The 16,983-nt window shown below is 37.8% G+C and overlaps 1 protein-coding gene across 3 annotated transcripts in view; it reads right to left on the minus strand.

Moving 5' to 3' along the window:
- The window catches only part of FASTKD1 (FAST kinase domains 1), a 31,661-nt gene extending 19,057 nt beyond the window's left edge, over positions 1-12,604 (minus strand). Inside the window, exons 1-5 of one of the 3 annotated variants that reach the window (XM_060106219.1) lie at positions 12,538-12,604; positions 10,031-10,549; positions 7,289-7,357; positions 2,942-3,067; positions 362-760 (exon numbers count right to left, since the gene is read on the minus strand). In XM_060106219.1, the coding sequence (XP_059962202.1) occupies positions 362-760; positions 2,942-3,067; positions 7,289-7,357; positions 10,031-10,365 (929 nt within the window). In that variant the 5' untranslated portion in view covers positions 10,366-10,549; positions 12,538-12,604. Of the gene's footprint in view, positions 1-361; positions 761-2,941; positions 3,068-7,288; positions 7,358-10,030; positions 10,550-12,537 lie in introns of those variants that run through there. The other 2 variants (XM_060106221.1, XM_060106220.1) reach the window with 2 other exon arrangements.
- Positions 12,605-16,983: the final 4,379 nt, after the last annotated feature.

Here is a 16,983-nt window from a genome sequence, read left to right on the forward strand (position 1 = left end):
ACTATAATTCTGAATATTCCACACTCTGTATTGGGGGTGGGGGAGTCTTATCTCTCTGTGTAAAGCCAGTCACCTGGCCTAAGAAGGAAGAATAATAGCACTTAAATGATGTTCTCCCACATCCACTGCTGTGTTGGCCACCAGGGGATTACTGGCCCCCATTCAAAGCGGTAGGAGACTAAGAGTTTGAGATGTAAGTTAGAATAATCAGAGGAAGAATCAAGGAGCAGAACACAAGAGATAATTCTCCCTTCTACAGTTGAGTGGAGTGACTTTCCTGACTTCCAGAACTGCAAGATCGAAGCCTGAAGGCTCTATATATTCTCAACAAGAAAAGTAAAGTATTTTTAGCTGAACTTACTGTTTCTCTTCTTCAGGTCCTGCCACAGGTCCCAATGTTACAAACAATTTTACAAAGCTAGCTGGGTGGTCAAACCGAGGAATCATTTCTGTTAGCCTCTTCTTAGTCATTAAAATAAATTCAAAACTATGAAACTGTAGAGAGTGGTATAGACTAAGTATTTTACTGATGGAGTCCAAATCAAGGTGGTTCACATTGCTCAAAAACACTTTATTGCACCTTTCCAATAGTGGGTAATAACTGTATTTAATATTTCGAAGAAACTGTACTATTCTTCTTGCAATGTTGACCTGGGAAGAATCTATGGTGTCAAAAAGTTGCTCTGTTTTGTTCACTAATTGCTCTTGAAAACGCTGTGATATTAAAGAAGATATGCTGACCATTAAAACAGACAAGCACCTGAAAAAGGAAGAAGATGCAAAGATTTTTACATTATCTAAGAAAAATGAGCAATTCTAAGACTAAATGCTTAGAAACGGAAAGGAACTGATAAAAATACTATAGGTTTTATACAACAACATTTTTCTTTTAAATACTAATGGGACTTGAACTCTGATCTCCCAGTAATCAAACCCCTTTAGACAAAAAAGAATTGAAGTATTTTTTTTTAGTGTGTATAATATCTCGTTCTATAGATAAATGCTTTGAAGGAAAATATGTTAGTGAAATTTACTCAGAAATCACTCTGGGCCAACAGCCCATTGAGTGCAACATAGAAAGTCTCATTCTATATTTTTGGAAGTAGACTTCACTTTCTCTGTGTATCTGTAATTTACCAGTAAAAATCTTGGCAAAGTATTTCTCGCTAATGATTTCATATTTTTTAATGTTTCAGGCTACATTAATATTAATATATAACAGTAGGACAATATTGAACGTGAATATTTCTTCACTCGATAAACACTCTTAAGAAACATAAATCAATCTTCTAGGCACTGTGGAAGACACCAAAATTACAAAGGTGAGGTCTCTGCTTTCAAAAGACAGTTCTTACATGATACAAAAATCAAAAAACGCGGGCTTCCCTGGTGGCGCACTGGTTGAGAGTCCGCCTGCTGATGCAGGGGACACGGGTTCGTGCCCCGGTCCGGGAAGATCCCACATGCCACGGAGCGGCTGGGCCCGTGAGCCATGGCTGCTGGGCCTGCGCGTCCGGAGCCCTTGCTCCGCAACAGGAGAGGCCACAGCGGTGAGAGGCCCGCGTACCGCCAAAAAAAAAAAAAAATCAAAGAACTCTAAATATAAGAATATACCTAATAATAAATAAAGAATGCAAAATGTAAGATATATAACAAACACGTGGGGATAATAATTATAAAACAATATACAAAAAAGACATGAATATCTCAACCATTAGGATAGGGGGCCTGTTTGCATTTTTTTCTTTCAAAATTTCTTCAATCTTTTCAATAAAACAAATTATGTTTTAAAAACCCAGTTGAACAATACTTTGGCTTCTCTAATCAGAATGTTTAATGTTAGTACCAATTAACATTAATTAGTAAACTAGAACTACTATTTAGTTTAATCATGAACCCTTTGAATACGATTTTTTAAAATTGTATATATATTTGTAACTGCAGTTTGGAGTGGGGAAATGTCCAAAGATTTCATTAGATTCTCAAATGGGTCTATAGTAATTTTTTAAAGTTAAAAAAATTTACTTTACAGTGATTTTTATTGTCTCTGCTTTTATAAGCTACTTTCATGTATGTGTGAAAATATATATAATGTAAAATTTACCATTTTAAACATTTCTAAGTGTACAGTTCAGTTGTATTAAGTACATTCACACTGTTGTACAACCAACACCACCATCCGTCTGCAGGACTTTTTCATCTTCTCAAACTAAAACTCCTTACCGATTAAACAGTAATTCCCCATTCTCCCCTCCCCCAACCCCTGGCAACAACCATTCTACTTTGTTCCTATGAATTTGACTACTTTAGGTACCTCATATAAAGTGAAATCATACAATACTTGTACTTTTGTGTGTAGCTTATTTCACTTAGCATAATGTCTTCAGGGTTCATCCATGTTGCAACATATATCAGAATTTCCCTCCTTTTTAAGGCTGAATGATATTCCATTGTGGGTATATACCAAATTTTGATTGCCAATCATTTGTTGATGGACATTAAGGTTGTTTCCACCCTTTGGCTATTATGACTAATGCTGCTATGAACACTGGTGTATGCTATAGACTGAACTATGGTTCCCCCCAACTCCAAATTTATATGTTAAAGCCCTAGCTGGCAATATGACTATACTTAGAGGTAGGGACTTCCAGGAGGTAATTCAGGTTAAATGAGGTCGTAAGGATGGCAGGCAAACATGTTAGCTTGCAAGTAAGGAAAAATCACAAATCTCGACAACATTGTGTTATACTTTACATATTTCATCTCTAATTCCCACAGCAACATTGCACAGTAGATACTACTATACCTGTTGTATAGATGAGGACAGTGAACTTCCAAGAGATTATAAAGTCACATAGTTAGGAACTAGCAAGTCTAAGTGTGTGTGCATTCAAAGCCCAGAATCTTTCCACCATGACACAAAGCCCCTAAATAGATTTACCTTAAGTCCTGTATTGTTTCCAAGTTCCTATTTACAATATCAGCTATTTTTCCCATTAATGGACTAAAACATAAATGTTGATCTGCCAGGCAAGAGGAAAATTTTGACAGCACATTAATATCAAACCTATTAAAGTAAATATACAAAGGGGATCATTACTATTTATTTTCACTTAAAACATAATACAGTTATAAAATAAAAAGCAATAAAAAACACTAATATATTACTACTATAAAATGAATTTTTCTAAAATGTTGATTATTTATTATTATAAAAGTAACCCAGGCTAAGAGTTAAAAAGCCAAATTCTATTTGAAGATTTTAAAAAGGGAAAAAAAACACTTGAAATTGTTTGAATCATTTACTTATTAATTTTTTGAGGACAGAACAATTTCAACTCAAGGTTGTATATTAACAAATAAAACAACCTCTACTACAATCATGCTTGAAAAACTTCAGAATTTTCCTATAGGAAAAACGACGCGATTTCTTCAACAAGTAAATGGCAAGACAAAAGAGCAGGAAGGAGAACTGCTACAGATTTTTAAAGACTTTGAATTCACTAAAAGACAAGCATAAGGAATTGCACAGCAGCACAATATGTAACAGCAAAAAACTAAATGCTAAATAGCAACAATCTCAACGCCCATCAAGAGTACAGTGAATAAATTGCACATATTCCTAGAATACTATACTGCAATAAAAAAAGAACAAATAGTGCAATATCATGGAAGAATCTTTAAAATATAGAGTGAAATAAACTAGGTATGAGTTCTTACTATATGATTTCTCACTCTTTTTTTTCTTTCTTTTTTTTTTTTGGCCACGCTGCACGGCTTGTAGGATCTTAGTTCCCCAACCAGGGATTGAACCCAGGCCACGGCAGTTGAGAGAGTGCCGAGTCCTAACCATTGGACCACCAGGGAATTCCTAGGATTTCATTTTTATAAAAGCAAAACTAATTTATGGTAGTACAACCCAAGAGAGTGGTCACTCTTAGGGCGGGAAGGTAGGGAGTGATTGGAAGAGAGCATGAAAGAAACTTCTGGGAAACTAGTGATATTCTCCATCTTGATCTTGGTGCTATTACACAGAAGTATAAGTATACTTTCAGTATGTGAAAATTCATCAAGATGTATACTTATGATTGGTGTAATTTTAAATGATATCCTTTAATAAAATGAGTACTTACAAAAAAAGGCAGAGGGCTTCCCTGGTGGCGCAGTGGTTGTGAGTCCGCCTGCCGATGCAGGGGACGTGGGTTTGTGCCCTGGTCTGGGAGGATCCCACATGCCGCGGAACGGCTGGGTCCGTGAGCCATGGCCGCTGAGCCTCCGCATCCGGAGCCTGTGCTCCACAGTGGGAGGCCACAGCAGTGAGAGGCCCGCATACAGCAAAAAAAAAAAAAAAAAAAAAAAAAAAGGCAGAGAAAAACTTGACTAAATGTAATCAGTAAACCTTGTTTGGATACTTATTTAAACAAACTGCCTTATAAAAAGACCTTTATAGAGCAATCAAGGAAATTTGAACTCAGTTATTAGGGAATTTAAGGAATAATTATTCATTTTCATAGGTATAAAAATGGCATGGTGATTATATATTTTTTTAAAGAGTGCTTTTTGTCTATCAGAAATATATACTAAGGTAAATACTGATGAAATGATACCACAATTTAAACTATACTGAAGGGTAGGGAGGGAACTGGAGGTGATCTAGACAAAACAAGACTGCTATATGTTGGTAATCGTTGACACTGGATGATGCGTACAAAGGAGTTCATTATACTAATTTCTCTACTTTAGTAGATGTTTAAAATCTTCCATAATAAAGAGGGTTTTTAATCTGAATTTCAAATGAATGCTAATTATTCTTGCTATGACACCATATAGTGTTAATTCATAATAATCTATCCTATTTGAATCATTACAAATTATATTTATATAACAAGTTCATAGATATAGCAAAATCATTTAATTAACTTACCACAGTAACAAAAATTTAACATCATAGGCCACCATGATTATAAAAAAATCAGAAATTAACACTTATTCTATGATTCTATTAGAAATTCTACACATGGACTACAAATAAGGGTTTAAAAAATTTTTATTACTTAGTATTATAAAAAAATAAAAGTATTGCTACAAATTAAAAAAACACCATATAGAACAGAGTCATTATCACCTGAGCTATTGTGAAATTAAGAAAAATTAAAAAGAAATGTCTGATTCACTGGGAAGTATAATTGTATATTTGTAATTTAATTGTTTAAGTAGTAGATAGTAAAACCAAAAAGAAAAAAGCACCTATTCTACAACTGATTTGTTCAAGATGCGTAATACACATACCATTTAATGCTGCTTTGAAGAAAAAAGTTTTGAGCTATTATCAACAATGACCAAATTTAACCCCCAAAGACCCAATAGAGTCGGTCCTCCGTATCCACGTATCCAAGGGTTCCAAATCCACGGATTCAAGCAACAGCGAATCGAAAATATTCAGTTAAAAAACATTCCAGAAAGCTCCAAAGAGCACAACTTGAATGTGCCACATGCTGAGCAACTATTTACATAGCATTTCCATTGTACGAGGTATTATAATTAATCAAGAGATGATTTAAAGTAGATGGGAGGATGTCTGTAGGTTTTATGCCAATACTACATCATTTTATATAAAGGACTTGAGCATCAATGGATTTTAGTATCTGAGGGGATGCTAGAACCAACTGTCCTTGGATACTGCAGGAGGACTGTAGTTTGAATTGCTCATGAAAGGACTAAGATTATTCTCCCTACCCTCAACAAAAAGATAGTTACAGGTAGAGAGAATGCAAAAATGGAGAGAGAAAACAGACAGGTTTAGATAATATTAACTAAAACCGCCATTCAGTAAATGAATGTGGAATTTCTAAGCCCAGAGGTCTGGTGGGTACCTTGTTTAATTTAATCCAGCTCACACAACAAAGGCCTACAGTGCTTTATATGACAATTATAAGAATTTACCATTGTTTATGCTTTAAACATATGCTGCTACAAAGGAGGAGCTGTAAAGTTTATGCTGCTCCTCTCATCTAAATACAAATAAACAGCTATTGTTTCTTATCTTAGTCAATCCTTTCTCTTCTGCCCTAGGTTACTATTTGGTTTAGAGGGAGCACTGTTCTGTGGTTTTCCTCCTCTTTCTCACCTTGATTTTCCCTTTCCTCACTAACATTTGCTTTATTCTACTAATAATGGACCTGGGCTATCCAGAACCCCTAGGTTTAAAACTTCAAAGTTTTCATAAATAGCCAAAATGAGCTCTGCTACTATCTCAGCTGTTTTATAAATGGAGAGCTTCTCATATATTCTTATAAAACATAAATAGTATAGGATACCATAGGCTTCTCTGTACTCATAATACTCTGAACAAATTTCACGTTTTTCTAGATGATTATTTTTTATTTCTTTTTTTGCTTTCTTTCTTTTTTCTTTTTTTCTCTTTTTATTTTTTTACAAACCCTTGTGTTGAGGGCTGACTTTCAATAGATCACAGCAGGGAGCTGCTCTGCTACTATGAAACCCCCCACCCAGAAGTAGGTCATCTACCAATGGTTTAGCACCAGGTTCCCCAAGAATGTGGGGTGTGGGATGGGGGAGGGGGCGGCTGTATTTCTGGTCATGCCCCGTTCTAGATGATTATTGATTATAGCAATATGCTAAAGATATAGCTGTGTACAGAGTAGGAAAGAGATCTGAATTGATACTATTCACAGTAGTGGACCTGAAAGCTTCTAAGACAGTTAGCTTCTAAGACTCTGCTCACTGCCTCTTCATAAAGATGGAGTGATAGACAAGTACCTATAGATGCTGCTAAACAGTTATATAGCTTTCCTTTCTCCTGAACTGGTATCTTCTTTCTCCTTTTATGACTCCTGAACATCTAGGGTTTTTACTGACAGCCTATCACTCAGAATGTTTTTCTTTCTGAAGCAGAACTCTTTCAGAAAAGAAAATCCAGAAAGCCTAGTCCAAGAATAGCAGTGACTCTATTTATATTTTGATTAATTATATATGTTTAAAGCACACTACATTCCACACTCTTAGATAGGGAATATTTGAAATACTTTTATTTCTCTCTTAAGGAAAAAAACACATTCCCCATTCTTTTCCTACAAGATTTCACCATGCTAAAAAAGCATACTTTACACAATCAAAAACCCCTTGAAGTAAACTGAATTTAAATACATTTTTTTCAATGAAGCTTGATAGTTAGGCAGCAGCTCCCCATTCTTTCCCTATAAGATTTCACTGTGCTAACCCTGAAAATGATAACCCTGATCTTAGTTGAAAAACCCAGAGTACTTGCCTTTCCAGTCTTCTCCATGCTTCTGTAACTAGTGCTTCAACTAGCGGGTCATGGGCCTCAAAACCAAACCTCAATAAAATCAAGAGAAAATAATTTTCCATACAGAAACATTTTAAAATTATTAAAAACATACATGCAGTAAGGATTATAATGCAAAAGTAAACCTCAAGTTATTATATTCTTACACAATCAGTCCTTATTTCTGGTCTGATCTCATTTCAGTATTCTGATTTCTTGGTACAATCTAATAAACCCCTATACTTTATCCCATGTCCTTCTCATCCTTTTATCTGTACATTTCAATGACCTCCACTGAACAAACAAAATGTTCAATGATACATTTTATGTTAAAAGTACACCTAACAAGTACTACTTTGCTCTGACCGCAAAAAATATTTCTATAGGAGAAAGTTTGTAAAATAAAGAAAAACTTTAAGTGGGTAATAAAAATCATTTATAACTCTGCTACTCATAAATACCCACCAGCATTAACTTGGAGCATTTCCTTCCAGTTATTTTTCTACATACTTGAAGACATATATATATTTCTTTTACATTTTTATATCCTGCCTTTTTCAGTAAGTTAACATTATATTGTGGACATTTGCCCATATCATTACATATTCTTCAAAACATAATTTTTAGTGGTTGTGTACTATTAATTATGTGAATAAATTATCATTTAAACATTCACCAACTTACTAGGATCTTAGTTTTTCAATATTAAAAACAATGTTGGGATGAATAACCATGTACAAGAATCTTTTTTTAAAAAATTTATTTATTTATTTATTTATTTTTGGCTGCTTTGGGTCTTCATTGCTACGCGCAGGCTTTCTCTAGTTGTGGAGAGCGGAGGCTGCTCTTTGTTGCGGTGTGCGGGCTTCTCATTACGGTGGCTTCTCTTGTTGCAGAGCACAGGCTCTAGGCACGTGGGCTTCAGTTGTTGTGGCTCACCGGCTCTAGAGCACAGGATCACTAGTTGTGGTTCACAGGCTTAGCTGCTCCGCGTTATGTGGGATCTTCCCAGACCAGGGATGGAACCTGTGTTCCCTGCATTGGCAGGCAGATTCTTATCTACTGCGCCACCAGAGAAGCCCAAGGATCTTTACATGTATCTCAGATTACTTTCGTAGGATAAATCTTAGAAGCAAAATTATTGGGTCCAAGGACATTTTTATAGTTCTGGATACATATTATACCACCAGAAGCATATAGCAGTTCCTTCACTAACAATGCGAAGCATATACCTTCATTAACAATGGATATTTTCTATATATAATTAAGCAATATATATTATATGTTGTACATATAAAAATCTCTTTTTAACCGATTTCAACATCTTTATAATGTTAAGGCTAGGTTATTTTGTCTCCTAAAAGTCAAAGACTTTCAGGTTGAGTCACGAAACAAAATCATACTACATGCTATTTTAAAAACTTGAAAACAAAATTATATTTTACTCTTAAAATCCTTTCCTTACTAAACTATGACTTAGGAGGGATACACAGAAATGCGGTTTGGGGGCAAATCTCCATGAAGCAGCATTTCTCCATCTGTGCAGTGTTCTTGTCAGGTGTTCAACACAATGTTTTGTAGATAAGTAAGTTTGGAAAATACCCCCGCTGAAAGGTTCACAATATACATTATCATATGTATATTGAAGAGTCCTGCAGGCTCTGAAGGCTCTGAAGAGTCCTGCAATAAAGATCTGTTTAATTTCATCTGATTCAGCATTTTCCAAACTAATATGACCACTGAGAAAACAAAACTGATTATCATATCCATCCCACCATGTACCTCAGAGAAAAAACTTTGCAAATCTGAGAAAGACCACCAAAAAAGGGATGTCACTCTTTTTTAGTCTAACACCACCCCCCAAAATAAGTAAAGCCTTATGCCCCTTTCTTGTATATGGTGACACCCTAATAAAAACAACTGTATCTCTGCTTTGTACAGTGCTGACATCTATAGCTACTTAAATGGCCCTTGCACCTTGGATAATTTCACCAATGAGACTAATAAACAGATTAATTTTAACTTTTGTGTCCTTTTTTCTTTTATACAGCTGCTGAATTCTTCATTTAGGGCATCCAGCTCTTCTGAAGGCTGGATTCCCTTGCGAATGATGTAAAATTTCTTTTCTTTTAAAATTTTCTCCCAACCTTATTGACATATGATTAACAAAAATTGTATACATTTAGGTTGTACAGCATAATGTTTTGATATGTATATACACTGTGAAATGATTACCATAATCAAAGAATATCCTCTACATATCTTTAAAATATTAGATATCAGGGCAATTCCCTGGTGGCTCAGTGGTAAGAATCCACCTGCCAATGCAGGGGACACGGGTTTGATCCCTGGTCCGGGAAGATCCCACATGCCGCAGAGCAACTAAACCCGTGTGCCATAACCACTGAGCCCACCGTGCTGCAACTACTGAAGCCTGCTCACCTAGAGCCTGTGCTCCGCAGCAAGAGAAGCCACTGCAATGAGAAGCCCATGCACCGCAATGAAGAGTAGCCCCACTTGCCACAACTAGAGAAAGCCCGCACGCAGCAACGAAGACCCGATGCAGCTAAAAATAAATAAAATTAAAATAAAATTTAAAAATAGTAGCTTATCAGGAAAACTAAAGGGAAAAAAACATTTTTTCCTTTTAAAGAGATTTTTAGAAAATTAAATATAAAAATAAACTACAATCATTTCTATAAAATCTAAAAGTACATTACTTACTGTTGTATGATGTATAACACATTCACCAAGGTATTGTCATTCATGAATTCCATTTTAGTTGTAGTTAAATTATGAAGAGTAAGAAATTGAGGATGGTCTCTGATACATTCCACATTTTTTAACAAGCTGATCTTCTGCTTTTGAAACTGCCAAAGCATACTGAGTGCACATGCCACTTGCTTTTCTGAAAGTATGGCTTTGTTTTTTTCAATAAGATCAAATATTTGCTCTTCATCTGTACACTTATTCATCTGACTAAGTAATGGTTCGAAACTAAAGGGTCGAAACTGAAACACTCTCCGGGAGAATGGACAAATAGCTCTTAGGCGAAGCATATTGTAAACAATCAGTCTAGGAAAAAAACCTATCTTTTCATTTACATCACAAATTTTCTTAGGTAAAGAAAACCATTTGCAACTAGCAGTCAGGTGCAATATGCTGGTATAAAAATAACTGTTTTTCCTTCATGTAGCTTGCTTCCATTATGATGACTCCAAATCTCATTCCAATATGCAATTTCTGTAAAAAAAATCAGTTTAACACAGTTATGTTATAACTATCAAATTCCAAAATTCTAATTAAAATAACAAGCTTTTCCTAACTACTAACTACACACTTTGTTCTTAGCCTGAACCTGAGAGCAGGATTTAATCCAAAACTAAATATCCAGGAAAAGGGGTTTCCTTCCACACTCTATTTCATTTATTTATTTATTTATTTATTTTAGTATTTATTTTTGGCTGCATTGGGTCTTTGCTGCTGTGTGCGGGCTTTCTCTGGTTGCGGTGAGCGGGGGTTACTCTTTGTTGCAGTGCACAGGCTTCTCATTGCAGTGGCTTCTCTTGTTGCGGAGCATGGGCTCTAGGCTCGTGGGCTTCAGTAGTTGTGGCTCGCGGGCTCTAGAGCGCAGGCTCAGTAGTTGTGGCACACGGGCTTAGTTGCTCCGCAGCATGTGGGATCTTCCTGGACCAGGGCTCGAACCTGTGTCCCCTGCATTGGCAGGCGGATTCTTAACCACTGCGCCACCAGGGAAGCCCCCCGCATTCCATTTTAAAAATGTTAAATCTGACACTTAACATGAAATTTTCAAATTTGACTATAAAAGCAGAAGGGAAAAAAAAAAAACCCAAACCAAAAAGAAGCAACTTTTTAAATAAAAGAACAAAACTGCAATAAATAAACATATTGCCTTTATAGTTTCTATGAAGAGTAGCCATTAATTCAGAGCCATAATAAAAAAATTTTTTTCAGAGGGATGATTTCTGGTATATTTGCTTTCAAGGTAATTTCTTGCTCCTTTCTCCTTGTACACTAAAAGAACTCAAACAGTTTAATCACTATTGACCTTAAGTAGGTTTTAAGCAATAAATGAGATGATTAAAGCCCAATCAGGACATATGAAAAAATCAAGTAATGTAGTTGCGTAGTGATGCAACAGGAAAACCAAAGACAATAAAGAAAAAGAATAATTTGTTTTTAAAATATATTATAAATGTCTATATTTCTAGTTGAGAAACAATGGTTAGAAAAGCTGGGACTAAAATCCTATCATCTAACACTGCTGCAATATTTTACAAAGGACTTTTAAAATATGTTATCCCATTAAATTCTCTCAATTAACCTGCCAGGTAGATGCTATCATTTGCATTTTACAGAGAAAAGCTAGGTTCAAAAAGGTTAAAAAAAACTACTCTAGTACTAATGAAGCTGGGACAACCACCCAGTTCTTTCAACTTGAACATCCTCATTACATCAACAAACCAACACTAAAAGTATGCCTCAGAATCCTATGGCTACGCCGAACTGTCTGTACCCAAGAAAAAACGATAAGACAATATTGACTACTTTGTGGCAATCTGTACATCATCCCGATCCAAGCCGACTTGGGTCACACACATACACAACTCTGCACAAAGCAAAGAGTCTCCTGCCTATCCACATTTGAAAGTGGAAGGAACTCACTGGTTACAATACCAAGGTGTCAAGTCCCCAGCTAAGTGACCTTGGGGAAGTGACTTAACCAAAGGAGGGGCCTTGGGACTATAAATGAGATAGGTTACCCGCCGTGAACAGGTATTGTGCAGGATACACAACGACACCCTTTGCAAATGGCAGGCATCCTCCGCGCTTGGCACACAGTGGCGCTGAACGAATGAATTTGGTCTCCCGGTCCTGGCTGGGAGAGGGATCAGCCCTGCCCTAGTCCTCCGCGCTCCGGGAAATCCAATACCCGGAAGAAAGCCTCCGTTTCTCAGCCGAACCCAGGGTCCCCGGCCCGAGAATGTGCTGTGAGCAAAAAGAAAACCTATCGCCGCCACCCGGCCGGACCTGCGGGCAAGTTTTTCCCTCAACGCCAGGGAACTTCGCGGTTAAGCCTGGTTACGAGGGCTCAGAACTCCAGGCTATTCCACGTCTCCCAGCAAGGGACGCAACATGCTCGGTTGTGTCGTTCACGCCCCCCTCATATCCCAGAGTTTTTAGCCTTTCCTCGAAAGACATCACCTTACCTCTGGTGGTGTCCGTCCCCAAACCATGAAAAGAGGCCGGGCGAACACAGCGTGCACCGCCGAAGGCACGCACTACACGCCCAGGGGCACGTCGCGGCGAGGTCGGCGGAATGGACGTCGCTTACGCATTTGGCGGGAATTCTGGGTATTGTAGTTCCTCATTGAGACACAGGCCACAGGTCTTTAAGTTATAGGTCCTTAGGGCACGTGTTTCTCAACTATATGAGGTTTTTCTCCCAGTCCGTGAAGACTGATACTTTTATAATATACAATAGAAATGAATACTTAGAAAAGTGAAATTTGAAAACTTAAACATGGAAAAGACACGTCCAGATTTTTATTTATGTTCAACGCGTATGGAATAACTATCGAATGCTATAAAAGCATCAAACTTCTCTCAGTTTCTGCACTTGCGTAGTGGTAGGCAGGTACCAGTCCCAGACCACAAAAAATTTAAGAGCTTTATTGAGAAATTATTTACACACCATACGATTCATCCATTTATGGTGTATAATTCAGTGGCTTTTCTTAATTCAGAGTTGTGGAACATCACCACAATCAATTTTAGAATATTTTTATAATCCCCCAAAAAACCCTGTAACCATTTAGCAGTCACTCCCCCAACATCCCTAACACTCTAGGCAACCACTAATCACAGAGCACTCTTGGAGTAACACTGAATTGGATTGTTGGGAACTAGATCAACTGATAATAATTATGAAAACTGAGGTCGATCTGAATGCACAGGATAGAAGGGGTTTCAGAACAAATGTGAGAAAAAGCATAGGGATGAGACTCAGCATGACCTCTGTCAGTGCCCTTCAGTCAAAGACCACCAGGAATACACCTAGTGTTAAAGTTGGAATTACTGGTTGGTTGCAATGAAGCAGAACACACCCTAAGGGGTGTCAAATTAAGACGGTGTTAGAAAGAACTTACTATAGTATTTGCCCTTTTGTTAAGTGATTTAGGGGTTTAAGAGGGACTTTTCTCTACATTAGCTGCTGTGAGAATTTCACTGAGTATCTTAATAAACTTTATCTGGAAGGCAGAAAGAAATGAGGTTGAAGCTGTAATTGGTAAAGAAGCAGCCCTCACTCATATCAGCCAAGGTAAGTGGATGTTTGGTCATTTTTTGTGGTTTGGACAATATTCTTTTTTTAAGTAAATTTATTTACTTATTTATATTTGGCTGCGTTGGGTCTTTGCTGCTGCGCGCGGGCTTTCTCTAGTTGCGGCGAGTGGGGGCTACTCATTGCAGTGCGTGGGCTTCTCCTTGTGGTGGCTTCTCTTGTTGCGGAGCACAGGCTCTAGGTACGCAGGCTTCAGAAGTTGTGGCTCATGGGCTCTAGAGCGCAGGCTCAGTAGTTGTGGCACACGGGCTTAGCTGCTCCGTGGCATGTGGGATCTTCCCGGACCAGGGCTCGAACCCGTGTCCCCTGCATTGGCAGGCAGATTCTTAACTACTGCACCACCAGGGAAGTCCTGGTTTGGACAATATTCTTGTTTTTGTCTGAGTTCAGGTATAATTATGAATGGTCTTATTTTGGTCTTGACCCATCAGTCAGAGAGTAACCTTGTTTCATGTTGGTATTCTGTGCAATTGTTATGTTCAACAGAATACCAAGGCTGAGCTATGAGTGCCAGATCAGCTCCTGGCAAAAGTAAGGCCTAAACGATAGTGACAAGACAGTTTCTTCACTTGTTAGGGGCTATTTGTCTCCTTCTCATCCGTTTGTGGAATTATTAGGAGACGAGTCTAAGGAACAAACAGATGCCAACAGCTTGCCTTCCTCTAGAAACACTGTCCATGTGAGAAAAGAAAATCCTTTTTGTTTAGTCACTGTTAGCGACTTTTTTCTTTACTTGCAGTCTAAGGCATTCATAAAATACATATTTATATACAAATCACACCTGAGAACTAAGGTAATAATTTAAATCCACAGCTATAAAATTTCATTTTAGCTAACGATTTAAGTCACGAAGAAGCATCTTTTACAGGGCTGACAAGTGGTTAACAAAGGGTGGCTCTAACTTTCCTCTTAGCAAATGTCAATGCCCTTCAGCCAAAACCCACCAGGAACCTGCAGTTGATGGACTTCTTGTTACAGCTCAGGAAAATGAACACTGTAGGAAACCATTTGGCAGCTCAGTAAAAGAGTGTTAGAAGGAACCTCTTACAGGATTTGGGCTTTGGTGGGTAATTTCGGGGAGGGCCTAAGGAAGATGAGGTTTGCTCTATCTTGGGTGCTGTCAGGAAATAGGGCAATTCTGTGATTGGGCACCTTAATAAATTTTAACTATAGAGAAGGCTGACCGAAGCGGGGATAAAGCTGAAATTGGTAAAGAAGTAGCATTCATTCATTTAGCAAGAGGGGAATCTTTGGTATTTTGTGTTGCACAGTGAATTTGTCTGATCTTGATGTTCTATGAGATTCCTTATTCCCACAGGAGGCCAATATGCTTTAAACTGTGCCAGATTAGTTTGAAATAACATTGATGCTTAGCTATGAACATCAGATCGTTTCCCAACATCAGGAACTGTTTTACTTTTTTATCACAAGTTAATGAATGCTTTTTCTCCTGGAGTAATTCTGCCAGTAAAAAAATGTTTTTGTTGGATATAACACCAAAATTACTGGCACCAAGAGAAAAAAATAGGTTAACTAGACTTCATCAAACTACAAAAACTTGTATGCATCAAACGACACTATCAACAGAGTGAAAAGGCAACCCACAGAATGGGAGAAAATATTGCAAATGATGTATCTGCAGGGATTAATATTTAGAATATGTAAAGAACTCCTTCAACCCAATGACAAAAAAATGTCTTTAATGGGCAAAGGACTTCAATAGACCTTAGTCCATGGCCACAGGCACGTGAAAAAATGTTCAAGGGGCTTCCCTGGTGGCACAGTGGTTGAGAGTCTGCCTGCCGATGCAGGGGACACGGGTTCGTGCCCCGGTCCGGGAAGACCCCACATGCCGCGGAGCAGCTAGGCCCGTGAGCTATGGCGGCTGAGCCTGCGCATCCAGAGCCTGTGCTCCGCAACGGGAGAGGCCACAACAGTGAGAGGCCCAAGTACCGCGAAAAAAAAAAAAGTGTATGTATTATGTGACCCAATAATCTCACCTCTGCCTATCTTTCCTACAGATTTATAAGCCTCAATATATAAGGATATACATAAAAGGATGTTTATTACAGTATTATTTATATTAACCAAAATTTGAAACAACTGAAATGTCCAATAGGAGAATGACTAGATAAACTATAGTATGCCCATACTATGGAACGCTGTATAGATAACAAAGATGTTCATGACTTTTTTTTTTTTTTTTTTTTTTGCGGTACGCGGGCCTCTCACTGTTGCGGCCTCTCGCGTTGCGGAGCACAGGCTCCGGATGCGCAGGCCCCGCGGCCATGGCCCACGGACCCAGCCGTTCCGCGGCATGTGGGATCCTCCCAGACCGGGGCACGAACCTGTGTCCCCTGCATCAGCAGGCAGACTCTCAACCACTGCACCACCAGGGAAGCCCCTACATTTTTATTCAAATGAAAGCATAATATGTAATATGTGTGATGTGATCTCATTTTTGTCAAAGGGAGGGAGAAAGGATACTAAATAAGGATTTTTAATGTTAGAATAGGAATAGAGAAGAGTATCATTGGATACCTCAAGAAAATGTAGTTGGAAAGGGTTAGGGGCAATTATTAAATTTTAAACCTCTATAGAATGTTCAAATTTATACACTTGTTTATATTACTGTGAAATATATGTGACAATAGAAATGCACTTTTAAAAAGTTAAACATAATATTGGCAATATAATAGAAAATTAGAACAAACAATAATTTATTTATCTATGGGTAGAAGCAAAAATTTTCATTGTTCTAAAGTAAAGGTAGGTTAATTGTAGTAGCCCAGCCCATCTACTTCCTCTCTTTTGGTATCAGACTCCATACTTCACACTACAAAGACTAAAATGACCCAGGCTAGACCAAATCTAGTACTGCTTCAGGCCCTTGGCCTATTAGATGGGTAATGATGTCTGGTGTAATGAGTAAAGCCAAATATCAATGGCTTAATCTACAGAATTTGTTTTCTCAATCACATGACATTACAACCAGTGGGTAACCCTGGTCAGTAGAGGACTTTTCTCCACACAGAGATTCAGGAAACTAGGCTTCTTCAATAATCTCCCAAGCCTTTAAAATACTCTGGATCCAGCTGATGGAAACAGGAAGAGATGACATCGAAAAGGCACAGCACTTCATAAACACCTTGGTCTGGACGTAATACACATCCTTTTCATGCACTTTCCACTAATGAGAAGTATTTGCATATGCTTACTCAGATGCAAGAAAACGTAGTTCTTAGCAGGACAGACATTTCCTCGTGACACCCCTCACTTTGTAAGGGGAGGCACAAACATTTCCCAGTGACAC

The sequence above is a fragment of the Mesoplodon densirostris genome, chromosome 8, assembly GCF_025265405.1.
Source record: "Mesoplodon densirostris isolate mMesDen1 chromosome 8, mMesDen1 primary haplotype, whole genome shotgun sequence".
Lineage (NCBI taxonomy): Eukaryota > Metazoa > Chordata > Mammalia > Artiodactyla > Ziphiidae > Mesoplodon > Mesoplodon densirostris.